This window comes from Fistularia commersonii, chromosome 11, assembly GCF_037954325.1.
Source record: "Fistularia commersonii isolate RoL2024-O1a breed Wild chromosome 11, RoL_Fcom_v1.0, whole genome shotgun sequence".
In the NCBI taxonomy this organism is placed as follows: domain Eukaryota; kingdom Metazoa; phylum Chordata; class Actinopteri; order Syngnathiformes; family Fistulariidae; genus Fistularia; species Fistularia commersonii.
In genome coordinates this window covers 5,292,093-5,310,997 of record NC_141294.1, presented here as the reverse complement: position 1 = coordinate 5,310,997, position 18,905 = coordinate 5,292,093, and the positions used below count along the sequence as shown (strand labels likewise).

Below are 18,905 nucleotides of genomic sequence, written 5' to 3'. Positions count from 1 at the left end.
AGCTAGAAAACATTCATCAATTCATTCATCTGTAAAGACAACGGGCTCCCTATACTACAACCTCTGGAGCTCAATGTAGGAAATCTTAGTTTTTCAAGAAATAAATGAAATAAAATTTAAAGAAAGAAGTCACTTGGTACGTTGGTAATTTCCATTGATGAAATTTTGTTACTATGTACTCTAGTCATTGTAAAATCTAGTGTTTAAATGCATCCCCTGCATATTAATATTAACACACAATAAATAAAGATGTGATAGAATGTTTAGTTTTAGAATTTAATGAGCCCACAGCAACCACTGCCACCTTTTATTGTCTATTTTCTCCAAAGTGCAGCATGTTGTGATAAAAATTGTTTAAAAACTTCCAGCTCCATTAGTTTTATGCAGGAAAACTCACTAATCATATCCTGCCCAAAAAATACAATTCACAGCCACACCATAATCACAATCCTGTTTTCACATTTTTTTTTGTTTTGTTTAAATATCTGGAATCATCATCTGTAGAAAGCAAATTACAATTATAAATTGACATTTCAGTCAAAAAAACTCAAAATCCCGCAGTTTCAGATTTGACCGACAGAGACAATGCTGGATTGCATCATGGTGATGCTGGTCTGTGCATCACTTATTCAAGTAAGACTGATTTGACAACTGATGCACACACTTTATATGAGCACAGTTGTAAAGTCTCTAAAGTTTGGTATAAATTAGCAATTCTACTTTAATGCTTTTTCATGGTCCCTGAGAAAATCTGATCTAAATTGTCATTATATGGGTTTGTTCTATAATTTGTGGTCTGTTAGCTTGTCTATACATGTTGTTAACACAGCACAGCATGATTGGATTGCAGTAATGTAGGGTTGTGTTGCATAGGTTTATCCAGGTTTATTGTGCTTATTTAAAGTTACATGTCATTATCATTGATTCATCAAGACTTTGTTTTGACTTTTGTACAAATGAGGATTCAAATGAAAACGAAATGAGGCTTATCTCTTGTAAGTTTTAAGAGTTTTGTTTCATATAGTGTTTGAAAAAAAAAAACAGATAAAAACTTTTCAAAAGCTCATGCAAGTATAAAAGCGCAGCACAAACTTATGATATTTGTGTTATTTTTGCTATTTCTATTGGGATACAAATGGTCATCATTCCTGCCTTGTAATGGTGAGAGCTTTGTAAAGTGTGCTTATGTTGTGAATACATGCTGACCGTGGTATTGAGGTCCTTTTTCACTAATTTCCTAGTCGATGTCTCTGTGTGAGCCGCTTGTGCGCTATGCAACCTTCCTGGAGCTTTGCTGAGTGGTGCTGCAGAGGCTGAGAGCAGAGACGACGACTGAGAAGGAAATGTTCTGCTGCGCGAAGAGAAAGTGCCGTTTGCTGTCACACTGTGTGGGATTAACGAGAGTCTTCACTCAGTTTCTGTCGGGGTGGAGCGTCATTCAAAGACAACCCACAGTTGGAGAAGAAGAAGTGTACAGTACGGGGCTGGTTGAGGTTTGCATGTTTGCCAGTTACCGACTCCCACTACCCTGCAGGAGGGAGAGAAAAAGCCAAGGACAGATGTCCGATTCTCTATTCATGGCTAGAAGTGTGTGATTAATGCTGTTCTTGTAAATAGACATCCTGCCATCACCTCCCTCTAGTGGGCCTTTCATGCAGGGACACTTAATGGTCGGCCAGGCAGGGCTGTCGTCACTGCTTCAGTTTTACCGGTTTCGCCCTATTACTCTTGTTCTTTTCAGTCTTTGCAAATGGATAGATTAGTTGACAATGAGAGCTTTTATATAAATAAAATATTAACTTATATCATTAATTAAGTAATTAATCGATTAATATTATATCAATATATACTGCTCAAAAAAATAAAGGGAACACTTGAACAACACAATGTAACTCCAAGTCAATCACACTTCTGTGAAATCATAGTGTCCACTCAGGAAGCAACACAGATTCATTTTGACTTGTTTTAAGGACATAACATCAAAGTTGGATCAGCCTGGAGTTTGTTTTTACACTTTAATTTTGAGTGTGATTTTTATCCAGACCTCCATGGGTTGATACAATTGATTTCCATTGATCATTTTTGTGTGACTTTGTTGTCAGCACATTCAACTGTGTAAAGAGCAACGTATTTCATAAGAATATTTCATTCATTTAGATTTAGGATGTGTTTTTTAAGTGTTCCCTTTTATTTTTTTGAGCAGTGTATTATTATATCATAATGTATATCATGATTTTTTACAATCATAATTAATTGATTATAATTAATTGAATATATATTACTTAATACATGCTGAAAATTGGTGAATGACATATACATAAATAGACTAGACTAGAAACAAATCTGTAAATGAATAAATTAATAATAACCATGAATAAAATTCAATTGGGCGAAAAAAAAGCTGCAAGATGTTTTATTCTGGTGCAATAGACATGCAATTAAGATACAGTATCTTTGAGACCTTTTCTAATGCAAAAACTATTGCAGTGTACTGTCTATGTAAAGAGCGAAGAGATGCCACGCTAAGTGTTACATTCTTGTATACATTATACATCTTAGAATGTGAAATTTAAGTCAGGTCAAATCTATTGGATCCTGTGAAAATCACCTGTGAAAACCAACATGAATTAGAGGCCTGCTTCAAGCAGGGAATGTGGAACTGCTGTCATGAAGGAATGATTGGTTACTGTTAAGAAACTCAGTAGCGTTGATGCTGGTTAGCTGATATGTGTCCTCATACAGCCTGGAAGGTTATAGGAAGCTATGCTGCTGCCAATGCGAGGTATGTCCTGCATAGCATTAGAAGGATGTGGGTGAGCGGTGTCATGGGCAGAGTGAACGGACAAACAAAACACTCACACACTTTTAATGTTTCAGCCTTGGACTTGAACGCTGCTGACCTGTCCTCAACATATTTAGCCACAATGCTGTTGTTATCAGGGGGCAGTCATAGGGTTAAGTGTGTTTTCAAATCAAATTGATATCCTTGAAACATTATATAAAATGTATATTTGGTCTGGCAAATCAAGCATAATGCCGAGCCAGTTTAGAAATTCTATGTCAACCAAATATTGATGTCCAAAGGTTCTAAATTTGTTTAAATGTGGCTGTATGATAAATGTATTTTATTAATTCAATTTTTCTTTCACTTGATGTTAAGTGCTATAAATCTGTAGTTTTCCTGAATGGTGTCCTTGTTCTTCATGTCCAGTAGATGGTGATATTACCCTGTGAACCTGCATGTCTCATGCAAACGTCTTTGCAAACTTTTCAGTTTCACCAACATGACATTTTGTCAGAAATGCGACCTGTTAGCAATCGAAAATAATTCTGCATTAATGCCGTTCAACTTAATATTCGTTACCTGTGCTGTTACGTCTCATCTGACCGTGAATCCAATAATCCTAATACTCTGCTCTTTTGCTTTTCAGGTGAGTGCCTCTTCTTTGATTCTGGAGCAAATGGTCTGGGAGATCTCCTCCGACCGTCATAAACATAAGTAAAATGTTTACTTTCAGCCGTTTTGATGAAATGTCTTCGGCTGGTTTGCAACATGCCCTTTTCTGCTAACCTGTTGCATCGGGTCATCATAAGTCAGTGGATTTGTGAGCTGGTTTGTCACTGCTGCATCCATTACAAATGATTGTGTTTTGAAATGGCATAAATATTGATGGCATTTGCATTCCATCTTCAGCAATAATTTTCTTTTATGGCCGATACAGACCTTGGAACAGGTTCCATCCTGCTGTTAAGTCATGGTTCTACTGTATCTGTAAGGTTGTGGGGGGGGGAAGACAACCTTCCCAGGCTAGCATTTTCATCTGAAGTACATCTGGAATGTTTTAAAATGTTCACTGTGACAAACATTCCTGTGAAAGAGAGACCGTGACACCTGGGTGTGAGCAAACCCCAAGAACATAGCGAGCCACTTGAAGTTCACTGCTTTTTTGGGTTAGGTCTGCTTTGGTTAACATGGGTTTACAGATTTTGATTTTTCCATATGTGGCCATTAGCTCATGATGGCTGGATGGCCAAAAAAGTGTGTTTGTGTGTGTGTGTGTGTGTGTGTGTGTGTGTGTGTGTGTTTATTCACATGTTTGGATGCTGGAATTGGAGCTGCAAGGCAGGAAGTCTCGAGGAAGACCAAAGAGAAGAGTTATGGACGTAGTGAGAGACGATATGTAGGTAGTTGGTGTGAGAGAGGAGGATACAGAGGATAGGGTTAGATGGAAAAGGTTAATTCACTGTGGCGACCCCTGAAGGGGGAGAAGAAATGTGTGTGTGTGTATATTTGTGTGTGTGTGTGTGTGTATTTATAGGAAAAAAAAACAATCTTTCATTATTTAATCAAAGGGAAAGGTGCAGTCACTAACAATGGTTATTCAGAGACTCTGATCGTAATGCTAAAATGTCATGTAATTTCATGTATGCGCGTGCGCAGGCACGTGTGTGCAAGTGTGTGTGTCAAGTCTTTGTTTTCGCTCAAGCTTTCGCTCAATTGTTTAGATATCACTGGAGGGCAGTTAAAGTATCTCTGGCACCAGTTTCATACAGAAGAGTACACTATCTTTGATTTGTCTCTTTGTGCACATCATGGTGATTTTTGTAGTTTACACAAGGGGGGCGGTAAAACAATACTTGTTCTCAGAGATTTCATGTTGACTTATCGTCTTAAATGATATGGCTGTTTTTTTTTTAAATATTTATTATTAACTTGGTGACTGTTTATTGTTCATTTGCGCCGCTTGTGTTTTTTTTTTTTTTGCAACAGTCATAAAGGGGAAACTGCCCATTGTTTCAGTTGTTATTCCATCTTTACAACAGGGCTTTTAATTGTAGTTGTCAGAGTGGAAACAGGATGAGGATTCAGACCAGCCGGGCTGATAAGGTGCAAAGGAAAGCAAAAAGAACGACTGCTACACCTCTGAGAAAACTTGTATTGTGGGTGGGGTTTGACCCACTTCATTAATAGTCCTCAGCACCCATAGCCATAGGTGACTGACTGATAAGTATAAAGTCATGACAGAGAGATAGCGAGGTGTTTATCGTTTCCGTTGTATTCCCTTTCCTTTTATGTTCTTTTGAAGATAACCCACCCTACTGAAGCAGCACATCTTGGACCCTGAAAAATACAACATATTACGATATATAGATATTTAGAAGATCCGCATTCAATACCAAAGCAAAGGTGTTGTCATCTCATGCTACTCAGTTGAAACACTTTTACAAGTAAATTTATCAATGACTCTGGAATTAATGCGGATTGAGTTCTGATCATCCGCATACTTGTTGAAATCTTTCCATGGTAACTGGACTGAGAGGTGAAACGGCTTCAAGGGGAGGAATTCAAGTCCGGCCGCCATGAAAATTTTTTGACAAGAATTAACCTCGGCTCGATGACTAAAGAGCCTCCAAAGAAATTATCCGCATCTAAAAGTCCGAGTTCATTGTACCCCGTTGTAGATTAACTGTGACCACTGAACGTTTGAGCATTCCTTAAACTCGCCAAGTTCAGTGGATTCATAATGTGTGATGGTAAGTTCTCTCTCCACTCCCTGTGCGGAGGATCTGGCTAAATCCAGTACAGAGCATTGACAGTTTGTTGGTACTTTTTCAGAGATCTTCCTCATATTTTGCCGTATCACAACCCCTCATGTGCGCGTTCGCGGGGGAAGGCCGTTGGAATTAGCATACTGTACGAACTAATGATAGTGAGTCAGCTATGACTGGACGCCAAATTTGCAGGAAGGCGAGTGAGGGAAAAAAAAAAAAAAAGGCCCTCCTTCATTTTCAGGAGCCAAAAGACATGGAGCAAATTTACTAGACTTTTCTTTTGTGAAAGGAGCAGCTCATGTAGTATTTTTTTTTTCTCTCTTCACTAAGAACAGAAAGAATGCAACTGGTTCACTCTCTCCAGATGTTGGGGTTTTGTGAGGACAATAAATCACTTCTGCCTGCCTGTGTGTGTGTGTGTGTGTGTGTGTGTGGAAACATGATTAATGGGCAAAAGGAGGTACCTCCATTCTGCTTTTTGAGAGGTGTGGGGGCATGTATTTAATGCAGATCTTTGATAGGCCTATGTAAAAATAAAACTCAGCCTCCTCGTGTTACAATGTAAATCGGCACATTGCGACAGCCACTCAGGAAGGCTAGAATTTGATCCTGTGGCAAGCTTTGTTGTGTCATCGTTGGTTGCCTAGGGCAACACCAGCCCACGCTCTCCTCGAGACCTCATGCGTGGATGGCGAGAGGTATTTGCCTGACCGTTGGCGGTGTTGCCACGGCAACCAAGGTCTTGTCATGGCCACACCCAAATCCTGACTCATAGTACAACATTCCCTTTTCCCCCCGTTGAAAAATAATGAATTTTTCTTTGCACAACTTACAGACCACGTGTACTAAATTTACTGCATCCGCGATCCCCACACATGTGCTGTGTTACATTTTTCACAGAAACCGTTTCGAGGAGAAGTGTATTTGTTTTTCCAATTTCTGAAATGAATGGATCCGATTTTGTTGGCTGGTTCTACCTGCAGCCATTTCACACACCCTTCACTCGACCCGAGCTCCATTTTGGACAACGTTATTTTCAGCTAAGCTCAACAATAATTGATGAATAAGGGGTTATGATTCAAACTTGCATTCGAAATCATGCATTTGATTATGTACCAGGTTTATAAAACATATCCGTTTGAATGGCTAGAGTTTAATTCATGATCATTCATTAGTTTTAGCCTGTATGTAATAAAACACCAACATTGAAATCAGGATCTCTTTCGCAAGAGTGACTGTACAAAATGTTCAGTGCCCCATCTTAATTGTTTGATTTTTTTTTTTTTTTTTTTTTTTTTCCCTCCTGTTTTTTCCAAAGCTTCAGATGCCAAAAACTTTAATCTGTGTTTATACTTACCGATGTGTGTTTATTATTTGCATGATTAAAAGGAATTTGCGTCAAAGCACAGCTCAGGTGGGTTGCTCTTTTTTATGTTCCGCACATGTCTCCGCTTGCACAATTGGCTCACTTTCTTATCCCCCGAACTTTCAAAAAGGTTTAATTGCCCCCTTTGGACAACTGAACAATTATCCAAGAGACAAAGGCAGAGTTCTTCTTGTTCTAGTTGTTGGACTGTTGGATCATACCATTTGCAGACTGGCTGTCAGTCAGGTTAGCTTTGTCTTCTGTCTGTCTTTAGTTTTTGGTCATCTATCACTGCAGCTATAATTCTTGAGGTTTCTTGAACAAGGCGCCTTGTGTGTATCACTGTTGTGGGTGCAAGTAGATGTATGGGACAGAGGGTAGGGTATCCGGGGCAGCGAAGAGGACATGTCCGGCCTGGCAAGGCCTCAGATTAATGGTGGAAATGTTCTGCATTTGGAATGAAGAGATTCCCTTGTTCTTGTCTCACAAAACACCCCCTACTCTGATTTTTACCCCTCCAGTCCCAGTCTTTTCTTTCCCTCAGCCCCAGACTGCACACCATTTTTGATTCGCAAGGTAGTCAGCGGGCATACAAGGGGGACAGAGGAATAGTTGCAGTAGAAGGAAAAAAAAAAAAAAAGTTTTGCTATGTCACATCAAAACACTGTTGGCACAGGAGATGTCCTTGGAGATCGCTTCTGGCTCAGCCCAAAAAAAGGTAAGTGCAACCCCGGTGTGGCTGTTTCTCATCACTGCGTAGACGGAAGTTTAAAGAGGTGTGTCCAACGTCACATAGGATTGTCGAGTTAAGTGAGAAGACGAGCATACCGTGGATCCTCGAGCAAACAATAGTGAGCCTTTATATCTCTGAAATGTTGCAAAACCGTCGCCGCGCACGCTGATTATGAACAACATTCAGCTCTAACAGGATAAAGAAAACGAAGGCAGGGTCTGGTTCGAATATTCTGTCTCCCTCTCACTGCTGGAACTTGTTTGAAACACAAAACCTCTTTGTCGTCTCTGCGATTTTTGTGGGATCTACCAGCCAAACCCAATAAGTAACATCAGTGGGGTATTGTTATTTAAGCCAAACATGTTAGAAGAGGAAAAAATGTTTCCTTAATGTGTGGGGTAACAGCACTGAGAGTTCAAGGTGTTGAATTCTTTGCAATTCTTAGCGTTTTTTTCCTTTGTATTAGACATGACAGCTCTGTGTTCATTTTGGCTCTGCGCTCTGTTATTTGCAGCCTTCTTATATTCTTGAGACTATAGGATGTTTAGAGTTTAGTCACATAGCAGGACCCCACACCTCAACTCCCAGATGTAACATTAAAACTTTTAATACAGACTTTAGGAGGCAGAAAAAAAATGATTTTGCCAATCTTTATTGGTGCTTCTGCATATTTTTGGTGAAGTGAGGCATAATATGTGACTTCATTTCTTTCCACTCTGGAAAAGGTAAAGTCAGTATGATCTGTGACGCGTGAATCCAAGAACACAAGTGAGCGCTGTCATTATTTTATTTTATTTTTTAACCTCAAACACTACAGTTTATAGATTTTCCATGTGTATTTGTGGGTGAGAGAAAAGCCAAGAAATGGTATTTTATTCCACTGTCCATGGAGAATATTATATTGTGACGCCAGGAGTTTTCTATTTCTCAATTGACACTCCACCCCATTAGAAATACGAGGTAAAAATTGCTTTTACTTGTGCAATATCTATGACGACTGAAGTTTCCGTTATAAACCTAAGGTATGCTCAGAGTTGCCTCTAAAAACACATTTTATAATGAAACTTAATGAGTGCCAAATACACCTTACCATCCCCTGTGCCCAAGACACAGCTTCCCTTTGTCTACAGACTTTGCACGCTTTTAAATGTAGGTTCTGGCTACTTCAGGAGCTCCTAACTAAATGTTAAAATACTTCTCATTATCTCTTTCAAATCATAAATTGTCAGTCCTGTTAACCCAGTTAGACCAGGCTGTGTCAGGGGTTAATCAGCCTCTTTTAGACTGTCAACACTGTGTGTTGATGCATTTGTTCATACAGTCATGCACTGTTCAAGGTGGTCGAAGAAAGAGATCAAATCCATGAGTAACTCAATTATAATAATTAAATTCAACCAATTTATGGGACAAAATCAATATTCAAAATGTTGTTTCTCCCAGCAGATTTTCAAATTCATTCAATGAATGTTTGCCAGATTTTTTTTTTTCAATGATTTGTTTGATAAAATGATGGTCAGACTTTAACTGGTTAAAAATTGATTTTTTGTAAATTAATTTTACTCAAGGAGAGCATTCCCCACAACTCAGGCAAAATATAACCTAAAAACCTACGTTTAACTGTGAAAATTGAAAGCTATCACTTCACACAAAAAAATTAAATTTAATTGCTGAGAGACGAGAATGACTTTGGAAACAGTCCAAGCCTCTAAAAGCTAAAGCTATTTTTTAACAGTCTCTAAGTTTAGCAAGTTCTCGGGTCATTGAAGGTGTTATTCCTCTAACACGCATCAGCTGTGTTCGGGGCACAGCTGTCCCAGTCTGAAGGGTCAAAAACCTAACTTTACTTGGCTTGGAGTTAAGCTGTTCTGTTAAAAAAAAAAGTCTCCTATTCCTTGGTGAAAGTCATGCTCTATTTTTTTTTTTTTTTTGCAGAGTATTTCATTAGAATAGTAGATGCTGTGTAAGTTTTCATTTGAAATGAAGCGATGTCCTTTTTTTTCTTTATATTGGCCTTGTAAAAAACCTTTGCATTTTCCCCTGTTCAGCTTGTTCCTATATGGTCCTATAGTATTCTAGACCATTCTCTATGCACTTGGGTATGTTTGTAGGATTTTTTTTTTCTAAATTCTTTATAAATGCTGCAGGATTAGCATCAAACATTCTATTTGCTGAAACCCCCCCCCCAAAAAAAAAACAAAAACAAAACACAAACCATAATTTCACAATGAATATGAATCTATCCATAGAGATAGCATTTAACCTTGTCATGTTTTTTAAGAAATACATGAGGGGTTCATTCGGCAGCAGCATAAATGTAGGACAAGTTTGATTCCACAGTGAGTAACTGTAATATAAGAACCCACTTTAGTGGTGCACAAAAGGCCTCGCTGACCTTTGATTTCCCTGGAAGTGGCTGAGGTGTCTTGAATTTGATACCAGAATGGAGGCCACGTGCACCACACCAACAGACCCCGGAGCTGCAGCCCTTTACAGTGGGCCAGTTGCCAGCCACCATCAGCTTGTGGTGTGGGATCTATTCTGAGACTTGTGGAGGTTTAAGCCATTGAAGCGAGGATGTCCACTTTACTAGCAAACTATTCTGACACCTTAACTCATTATTAACAATTTATTTTCCTCAGTTACTCATATAATTCTCACATTTATGGCTAGATACTCGATAAAAAAAAAAACAACAAATGCATAAGTAAATGCACAAACCACATTGATTCAAAGATGCATGTGCGTATTTTTTTAACAAAGTTGCTCGAGTGAAGAGCCTCAGGGAATGATGCATTATTTGGGGACATTCAGTGCGAGGAGGGCTACAAAATGTAGACTGGGAACCATAACAAGGGTCGCTGATAGAAATTAGAAGTTCACTGAGTGCTTTGTGCACAACCAGTGCATGAAATCACACGGATATTCCCGGAAAAGGGCTAGAAGCCATGTTTGGTGAACCAAATAATAATTAAATGAGAAGCTGTCTGTTTAATTTTAATTGATTAACACATTCTCCTTTTAGAAGAATTAAGAGGGAACCATACTACTACTGTACAAAGGGGATACTGACAGATCAATACCAGTATACCAATACCAGTTTTAGAGAGGAAAAACTAAATGAAAAACAAGCATTGTAATGACCATGCAAAGTCCTCATAACAATACTAATTTTTTGAAGTGGGCTTTAAAAGACTTTGTTTCACAATTTTTTTTTATTGCTTACTGACACACTAGAGGGTGAAAACTGTAAAAAAAACTGTAAAAAAAATGTGACTAACAGGTGACTTAGTGGTTAACCTCAGCTCGTTTGAAAGATGTAGTATGTTTAAAAAATTTTATTATATGATCTAATAATTTTCACAAACTGCTCCCTCCAATTCGTGCGGAGCTCTAAATGAAACTCTTTCAGAAGCACTGAAGACACAAACCTGACACACACACACACACACACACACACACACACACACACATACAAAGTGGCAAATTGTGGCATGTCAATGATAAATTGTATTTCACAATTCTAAGGAATGTAGGTTGAACAGTAAGCCTGAGAATCCCTTTTGTTCACAGGAAGCGTATCCGTCCCTGCAAAGCAAATGATTAACTTAATGTGTACTGATGATTACATAACAAAAATGTTTTTATACGCTTTTAAAAATTATCTGCCATAGCTAGAACACATACAGCTAAAGTCATTTTCTTGACTTTAGCCAATGACATAAAGAGCTGTCACAGTGAAGGACTTGTTATATCAGTACTTAAAGAAATCAGACCTGATCACTGTCAACTATTGTTTAGTTTTTTTTTTCTTTAATTCACATTGGAAAGTGTTTTCTTCACTGATACCATATGCTAAGATGTGAAGGTTTTATCTATATTTATTTATTCTGTAGCGATTACCAATAAATGACAATGTATTGTTTAGATTATTGTCTCTCCAAATGATGAGGTTCGGCTGCCCAGAAATACAGATTAATGATCCCTGTATGTCTCGTACTCCAAAGTGAATCTTCATTGACTGTTGCCATGGAAAATATAATAAAACTATATTCTGTCTGTATTTGGGCGTGTAGTAGGTTGTGTATGTGTGTGTTACTGTGCGGTTTCAAATTGCAGGGAGGGGATACATAATTTCACTGGTGCCATGACTAGATTACTATTTTCTCACTCACGGTTTTCTTCAATGAAACGAATGACCACATGGTGCGTCGCTGAGCCAGACCACGGCCAATTTCGATTTCTCACTGGACGCTGGTCCTCATAAGGACACTCACTGACACAGAGAGATGGACGAGAGACAGATGTACAGATGAGAAAAATGACCTAAGGATAGAAATCTGATATCATGTTTCTGGGAGTGCTGAAAAGGTTAGCTATAATGCTAAGATCTTTATATAGTTGTTCAAGAGAGGTTCTTGGATCTCTGCTAACCATATTGCATCATCTTATTAAACTGTAATAGTTACTTGGTGACCCTCCAAACTAACATAGTTGAATGGAAGTATGCTCTTTTGTTTCTGTGCTGTTGTACTGACAGCACTAAAAATAAGACGTCAGTATTTGAGTAAAGATCGTCAGGCTGGATCTATTGTTCCTCACACCCGGATATATGGGCTGTTACTTTAAGCACTGAAAGGTAGTGCAAAGTGACATCTGAAAACCACACCTTAAAATAAAAGGTCTTTCATACTTGACTGCGCGATGTGTAAAACGAGATGCTCCTGAGAACCTAACCTAAAATCCCATTCACTGGATCGGTGTGTGTGCAGGACCAGAGGGCGTGTGTCATCCTAAGATAAAACAATACTTTTATTGATCCCGATGGGGGGGGGGGGGGGATTCATTTGTCACAGCAGCGCAACAATTTGTGTCTGGAGGTGTGTAGGTGTGCATTATATAGGAGGCGTGTACTATCACGAGTGTGAGTAGGCGTCGTCGTGAAAGTCAGAGTGCAGAACATGTGCTCAAATGCAATATTTAGTTTTCATACTCCCTTCATTTGAGTTTTCTCATTTTAATCACAATTTTTTCCGTTGCCTCCCACTTCCCGCTACTGTTTTAACTTTAGTGAAAACTTTTTTCCATGTAATCTTTTTTTTTTTTCACAAGGAAATAGAAAGAGGAGAAGGAGGAGGAGCCAGACCAAGAAGTGTGCCTCACTCTCACACATGCGCTCCCTCTCTCCATTCTGTCACTGCCATTCTAGCAGTAAGAAGACTTTCATTCCCAGCCACGCTGAATTTAGAGGGGAGGCAGACTTTTGATTTAACTCAGTTTTACAAAGGAATATTCATTTCTTCACAAAACTGAAGGACCAACAAGAAACGAAAAGGAAAAGTAAGAGGAGAGATTACAACTTTTTTTTTGTTTGTTTGTTTTTCTCTTTTTTTTTTTTTTTTTTTTTTTCATCTGTCATTTCTTGCTAATTGAACGGAGACATGTGACATCAGCCTCTGGGTTCTTTTTACAAGACAAGACTTGAGGGTATTTAATTTGTCTCACTTTGCCGTTGCTCAACTTTGTTTTGCATTTGAGAGAATTGAATTATATCAAGCACAATGGTTGCCGGAATGTTGATGCCCTTAAGAGAGCTGAGGGCAATTTATGAAGTCCTGTTCCGAGATGGAGTCATGGTGGCCAAGAAGGATAAGAGACCTCAGACCAAGCATCCTGAGATACAAGGTGTGGGTAACTTACAAGTTATCCGTGCAATGGGCTCTCTGAAGTCTAGAGGCTTTGTGAAGGAGACATTTGCTTGGAGGCATTTCTACTGGTATCTTACCAACGAAGGCATTGCTTACCTGCGTGACTACCTTCGCCTGCCCTCCGAGATTGTCCCCGCCACCTTGCAGAGAGTTCGAAAGCCAGCTGCACCGCTAGCCATTTCTCACCGTGCCGCAAGAGTCCAATCTGTCGACGGTCCGACATCTTACGTTCCCAAACCGGGACGAAGAGGCGAAGCCGAGAGCCAAGAAGCACTGATGGAGCGTCAGGTCTACCGTCACAGGATGACGCCTCCCGGTGAGAGAGAGGGCTTTTCCGATCGGACCCCCGGGTTCAGGGGTCGCCCCTTTGCTTCGGAACCTTCCAGGGCAAAGTCGTCACAGGAATTCGACAAGTTTCAGTCTGCCTACAAAAAGAGCAGCAACTCTAAAAGTGATGCTGCGATGACGGAGGAAAGCAGGTTCTCTCATCAGCAGGCTGATGTGAGAGTTGAAAAGGCAGTACCAACATCAGAGAGAGGAGTAGCCGGAGACCAAAAGGAGAATAACGCAAGTTCCGTTCCGGCTCAAAAGGAAGCTCGAAAACAGGATTCATCACAGATTATTCAGAGATCAATGCCTTTTAATAAAACCCAGTCAGCTGTGGCAGGTGTTCCAAGATCAAAGATTCCAAGTGATCCCTCCACTCTGAAGACAAATAAAGAGAAACCTAACAATGCGGATGAAAAAACTTCCCAGAGTTCTTTTGGAATATTCGCAAGCAATACAGCTTTGTCTTTGCAACAAAATGCTGGGATCAAGGAAGCAATGGTTGCGAATCAAAGCAAATCAGCAGCGGTGAAAGCGACAGCTGAAATACAATCTGATGAAGCAAAGCCACAAGTTGTTGTGACAAAGTTTTCCGCTCGGCAAACTGGCAGCCAAGTCAACGCAAAACCTGTAATGGAAGATTGCAAAGAGGAAGCCATGAAGGGAACAAAGGTTAATGATGTATCAGTTGGGTCTGGGTCTGTGAGGGGCCCAGGTCAATGTCAAATAGATGACAAGAAGACCAATAAAACCGCTAAAGTGACCGTCACTCAGAAGACTGTCAAACTCCAAACTGATACCGCCTTCACCAAACCAGCAGACTCTGCAGAAAGTAGCTCTACTATTCAAGTAACTGGGGAGCCCATTGCCGCTGAATTGCCTGGAAAAAATCACCCAAATCAAGAAACACTTCTGAAAAACAAGCTGGCACTTGAAGTCAAAGAAACTACCATCATGACTTCCTCTGTTCTCTCAACAACTGTGGCTATTACTGAAAGTCCAAAACCAGCCAAAATAGAAATCACATCAACCGAGAGCCAGGAGAAATTGTGCACTGAAGAGGATAATAAATTAAAAAATGCAACAAATTTGCAAGAAGATGCCTTCTCTCCCGAGCTGAATCAAACCGCTGTCCTGACAGAGGTCGCCGTCGAGACCAAACAGATCGTCGAAGGAAGCTCGAAATCGAAGCGAAAGAAAAAGAAATCTCCGAGTGAGAAAAGCAGCAGTGTCAATGTCGAGGAAAAATCTAATACAAGGATGGTAGAGCAAGAAACCTGCAGAGACTTGACCCCAGAGGAGGGGGTCAGGGGGCCCCAAATTTCACAGCAAACTGTCAAGGAGGGAGTAAAGATGCCCTGCTCTGATTCTGATCGTAAAACAAGAGAGAGCGTCTCTGGAAAAAGCAAGATTGAAGAAGCATCTTCACCATTAGGTGTGGGGGTTGCAATGCCCGAAGCTGACCTTCTCGGGGATGCGGTAGCCAAAGGTAAAGCTGAGGAAATCATGGTCAGCAAAACCACACAGGCAGCATTAAAAGTAACATTGCCTGACACGGAGCCAGTGAAATCTGAGGAACTAACTGTTCATAAAGTTGAGACTTTGACTGTGCAGAAAATGAGCAAAGTGAAGCCGGGAGATGAAATCACCAACGCTGAGGAGAAAACCCCTGTATTGCGCTCGGAGTCACAGAAACCCGGAGCTGACGATAGATCCCAAGTAAGCGCAGGTAAGACCGCAGAAGGCTCTTCAAAAGCAAAGAAGAAAGGGAGAAAGCAGGCCCCACCACAGGTATCAGAAACCTCAAACCAAAAAACTGGCTTTTTTCCTGAGGCAGAAGCATTGTCATCGACTAAAATGACAGCGTTGCCCAGGGAAACAGTTAAAGACGGTCCAATCACGGGCTGTGAAGTGACCGTTTCTCCAAAGACGACTCTTGAAAGAATGTGCCGCGAGGAAACTGGGCAGGCAGCAGCTGTGCTCTCTGAGGCCCCGACAGACAAAGGGGAGGAGGAGCCAGCGCGGCTCTTTTCAGAAAAAATCAAGCAGGAGGTTCCGAAACCAAAAACATCCTCCACTGCGAGGGAAGCGCCCGCAGCCAGAGAATTAGTGTCAGCAGCACCAGCGGTAACAGACGAGGCAGCTGTAGCTCAGGCGCAGGCCGGCCCCTTCGTCAAGCAAGAGGAGCCTCCCAGAGTTGCACAACATTCGGCTACTCGGGCAGCAGAGCGCAGCCCGGAGAAGAGGGTGCCTGTTTCTGGGGCCTTAAAGCAGAAAGAAGAGAAGGAAGACTCCGAGCAGGACACACCCTCCGCCACGCCTGCGGCTGCTCAGCCTCACCTAGGGGACACCTGTACGACTGTTAGCGTTGAAATCGACGAGGCCAACATGAGGAGGAAAATCGTGGTTGTCGAAGAAATAGTCGAAGTGAAGCAGCTCGTAAGTCCCGAGGGGACTGGGGAACAGTCACCTCCTCCACCTGTGCAACCTGAGGTGGAAGAAGAAGAGTTGGACCTGGATGTTCTGGAAGCAATCGCCCTAGAGCGAGCAATTTTGTCGGGGACCGCAGGGGACAAGGTGCAAGGAGCCTCACCTGTGGCTGACTGGGACCATTCACTGGAGGAGCCAGAAGAGAAGACATGGCCCAACTTTGTTGAAGGTTGGTTTGAAGAGCATGCCAGTTAACCTACATCCTGCCTCCTCTCTCGTTTCATCTGATACCATTGCTCTTATATCTTGGTCCGCGTATTCCGGTGCATGACATCTAGACTTACTGCAAATTCCTTCTAAAATTTCATATACTGTAATCCCCACAACTACCAGCAACGCTATACTTAATTGTCTATCTTTTTCTTTTGGATTATAGTTTTCAGGATGATGGCTTGAAAGCAGCCCCCAATTTGTGTTGTACGGTAGAGCCAGTCTGTCGTCAGGGATAGTTTCGGTGAAATAGTGAGAGAAGTCAGCTAATTGTCAGTTTGTTAAAATAGATAAAGCATCTGTAATACTATTATAAGATGCAATGCGGTGTATGAGAGACAGTGTCACTTTTTAGTTAAAAAATTGATTGGGTTACCCCGTCATCACATAATCACAGGTCAAATCCATGCTAATTATGTAGATTTTTAGGAAAAATCTTCACCGCAACACGCCCTCATATTTAACATGCATTTGTGTCCAGAACAAATCAAATCCAACAGTGTATTTTTTTTTCTTTTTTTTATATGGGGATTTCTAGAACCCTGTCTGCATATTTGTCAAGTGAGTTTATGCAGACCTGTTGTCACTTTAAACAAGGTGGGGCCCTGTTCTGATATTCAGCCTCGCCTGTTCCCTGCAGAGACGGTTCGTGCATGAGCTAAAGCTATCGGAGGAGGTGTGGTGCATTTGGGACCATTTCTCATCTTTGCTCGAGTAAAACTCTGTTCCTGGCACTGTTTCATGTTCTCTGGCCGTGTTAAACTCCTTCAGCCGGTCTTGTATGCGAGCTAAGAACGCCTGCATGCCATTTTGTGAAAGGTATGCGCAGGATTTTCGAAGTTATGCATACTATGTGATAAGAGTACTTTGAGCCTGCCCTCTTTCACTGGATATGAAAAATGACTTTTCTAGAACTTTGAGAAAAAGGTGGCATCCTATGTTTTTGTTGACTCTGAAAAAGGAACCTATTTGAACAGTGTATGCATTTGAATTCAGATTTTAGTTTGTTGTCTCATACTTTGATGCTCAAAGTTCAAAAGAGAAGTAAAAATTCTTTTTTCTTTTTTTTCCTCCAAGAGCATGGGTCAACTAGGTGTATTGTAAGGGCTCCATATGGGCGTTGTCAATTGGGGTGTGAGCAATGGACAGAGTTAGGAAGCTGGAACAACTTGCTCACAGCACTGTGGGTATGTTTTTTTTGTTCCCACATGTGACAAAAAGATCTTGATCTAATTAACAGACTGCTTCCCTGATTCAATCTGTCCTACTCATCAGGAAAATAAGTTAACTTTGCTTGCCTCATTTGCAAAAAAAAATGAGTGGAGTGGGTTATAAAGCACTGACCCCGGTCCAGTAGCTGATGAATACTTTTTGACATTACAGGCCTATTCCAATGTTACTTTTAATAATTCCTTATTTTGTAATATATAAAGGTAAGAAGTATTGTGCTCCTGATAGACTGGAGTTTCGCTGTTCCACTACTGACATCTGCTGACCATTTCCAACCACAGGCACATGTGACACAAATGCAAGCCCAGCTATGTCGTGCACTGTTGTTTTCCTGCGATGTGACCTTAGATAAGATGAGCACTGTCATTGACAGACAGGTTTTACTGTCGTGACATTCTTGGCATGTTAGCCGAGCAAAAGATTATCAGCTAGCACCTTGACGTTTGTAATCCTCAATTTCTCTTCTTTCTCTTGTTCAACTTTGTGAAAATCAGCTAAATGGCATGAGCGAAACCACAAAATGCTGCTTTCAAAGCGAGAGCTCTTTCATTTGGTTTAAATTTCAAGGAGACTGTTTGTAAATGCCTGTTGCATTTCACTTCTCATTTCCATGCAATGAGGTTACTTGCTTAGGACAAAAAAAAAGCTATGCTCCGAGTTCCTTTTGTATGAAATAACATTCTTTTGAAACTGTTTGAACTCTGCCCACACATGGCACCGGAGGCATTTAGACCGAATCACATCTCAGAAATGCCACGGAGGTCCCCAAGTTTTTAAGTCTCTGCAATCATCCCAAGTTAATGCTTGTGCAGTGAATGCTGCAACTCAGTGTCTTTCATTATCACAGGACACCATTTCAATGTTGTGACTCACACTCATGTATGTGGACTCGAATTAGGGTCTTGACCTTTGTGAGTCGCGGGGGTTGAGTGACATAATGGACTTTAGCTCTCAACAGCCTGAATTGTTACTTGGCAGCTTGAATAGGATATGCCACTTTTCCTGCCTTTGAGCTGGTGAATACGAATATCTTGTTTTTTAAAAAAAAAAAGACACATACAGAAAAATTGTACAGTTTTGCGATGATCATGTTTTATTTTACGCATCATAAATGCAAGTCTTAATCTACGTCTCATCGAGGAAAACTCACTATGCAATATTGCAAATTTCTTTCAACAAGTAGTTGATGCCACGGCCTTCCGTGAGAATCAAGTAAATGTAATTACATCCATCCAAATTAATGCCCATTGTTCCAAACAATAACCTGTCTTTAAACGTGTCACATGTCATG

The 18,905-nt window shown here is 40.6% G+C and overlaps 1 protein-coding gene across 6 annotated transcripts in view; it reads left to right on the top strand.

Moving 5' to 3' along the window:
• The window catches only part of plecb (plectin b), a 98,806-nt gene that overhangs the window by 30,021 nt on the left and 49,880 nt on the right, over positions 1-18,905 (top strand). For 3 of the 6 annotated variants that reach the window (XM_086154623.1, XM_086154624.1, XM_086154622.1), the window contains exon 1: positions 13,004-16,343. The exons of 2 other annotated variants lie outside the window; for them this stretch is intronic. In XM_086154623.1, coding sequence (XP_086010749.1) covers positions 13,211-16,343 — 3,133 coding nt within the window. In that variant the 5' untranslated portion in view covers positions 13,004-13,210. Of the gene's footprint in view, positions 1-3,797; positions 7,638-13,003; positions 16,344-18,905 lie in introns of those variants that run through there. One more of the 6 variants, XM_086154629.1, reaches the window with a different exon arrangement.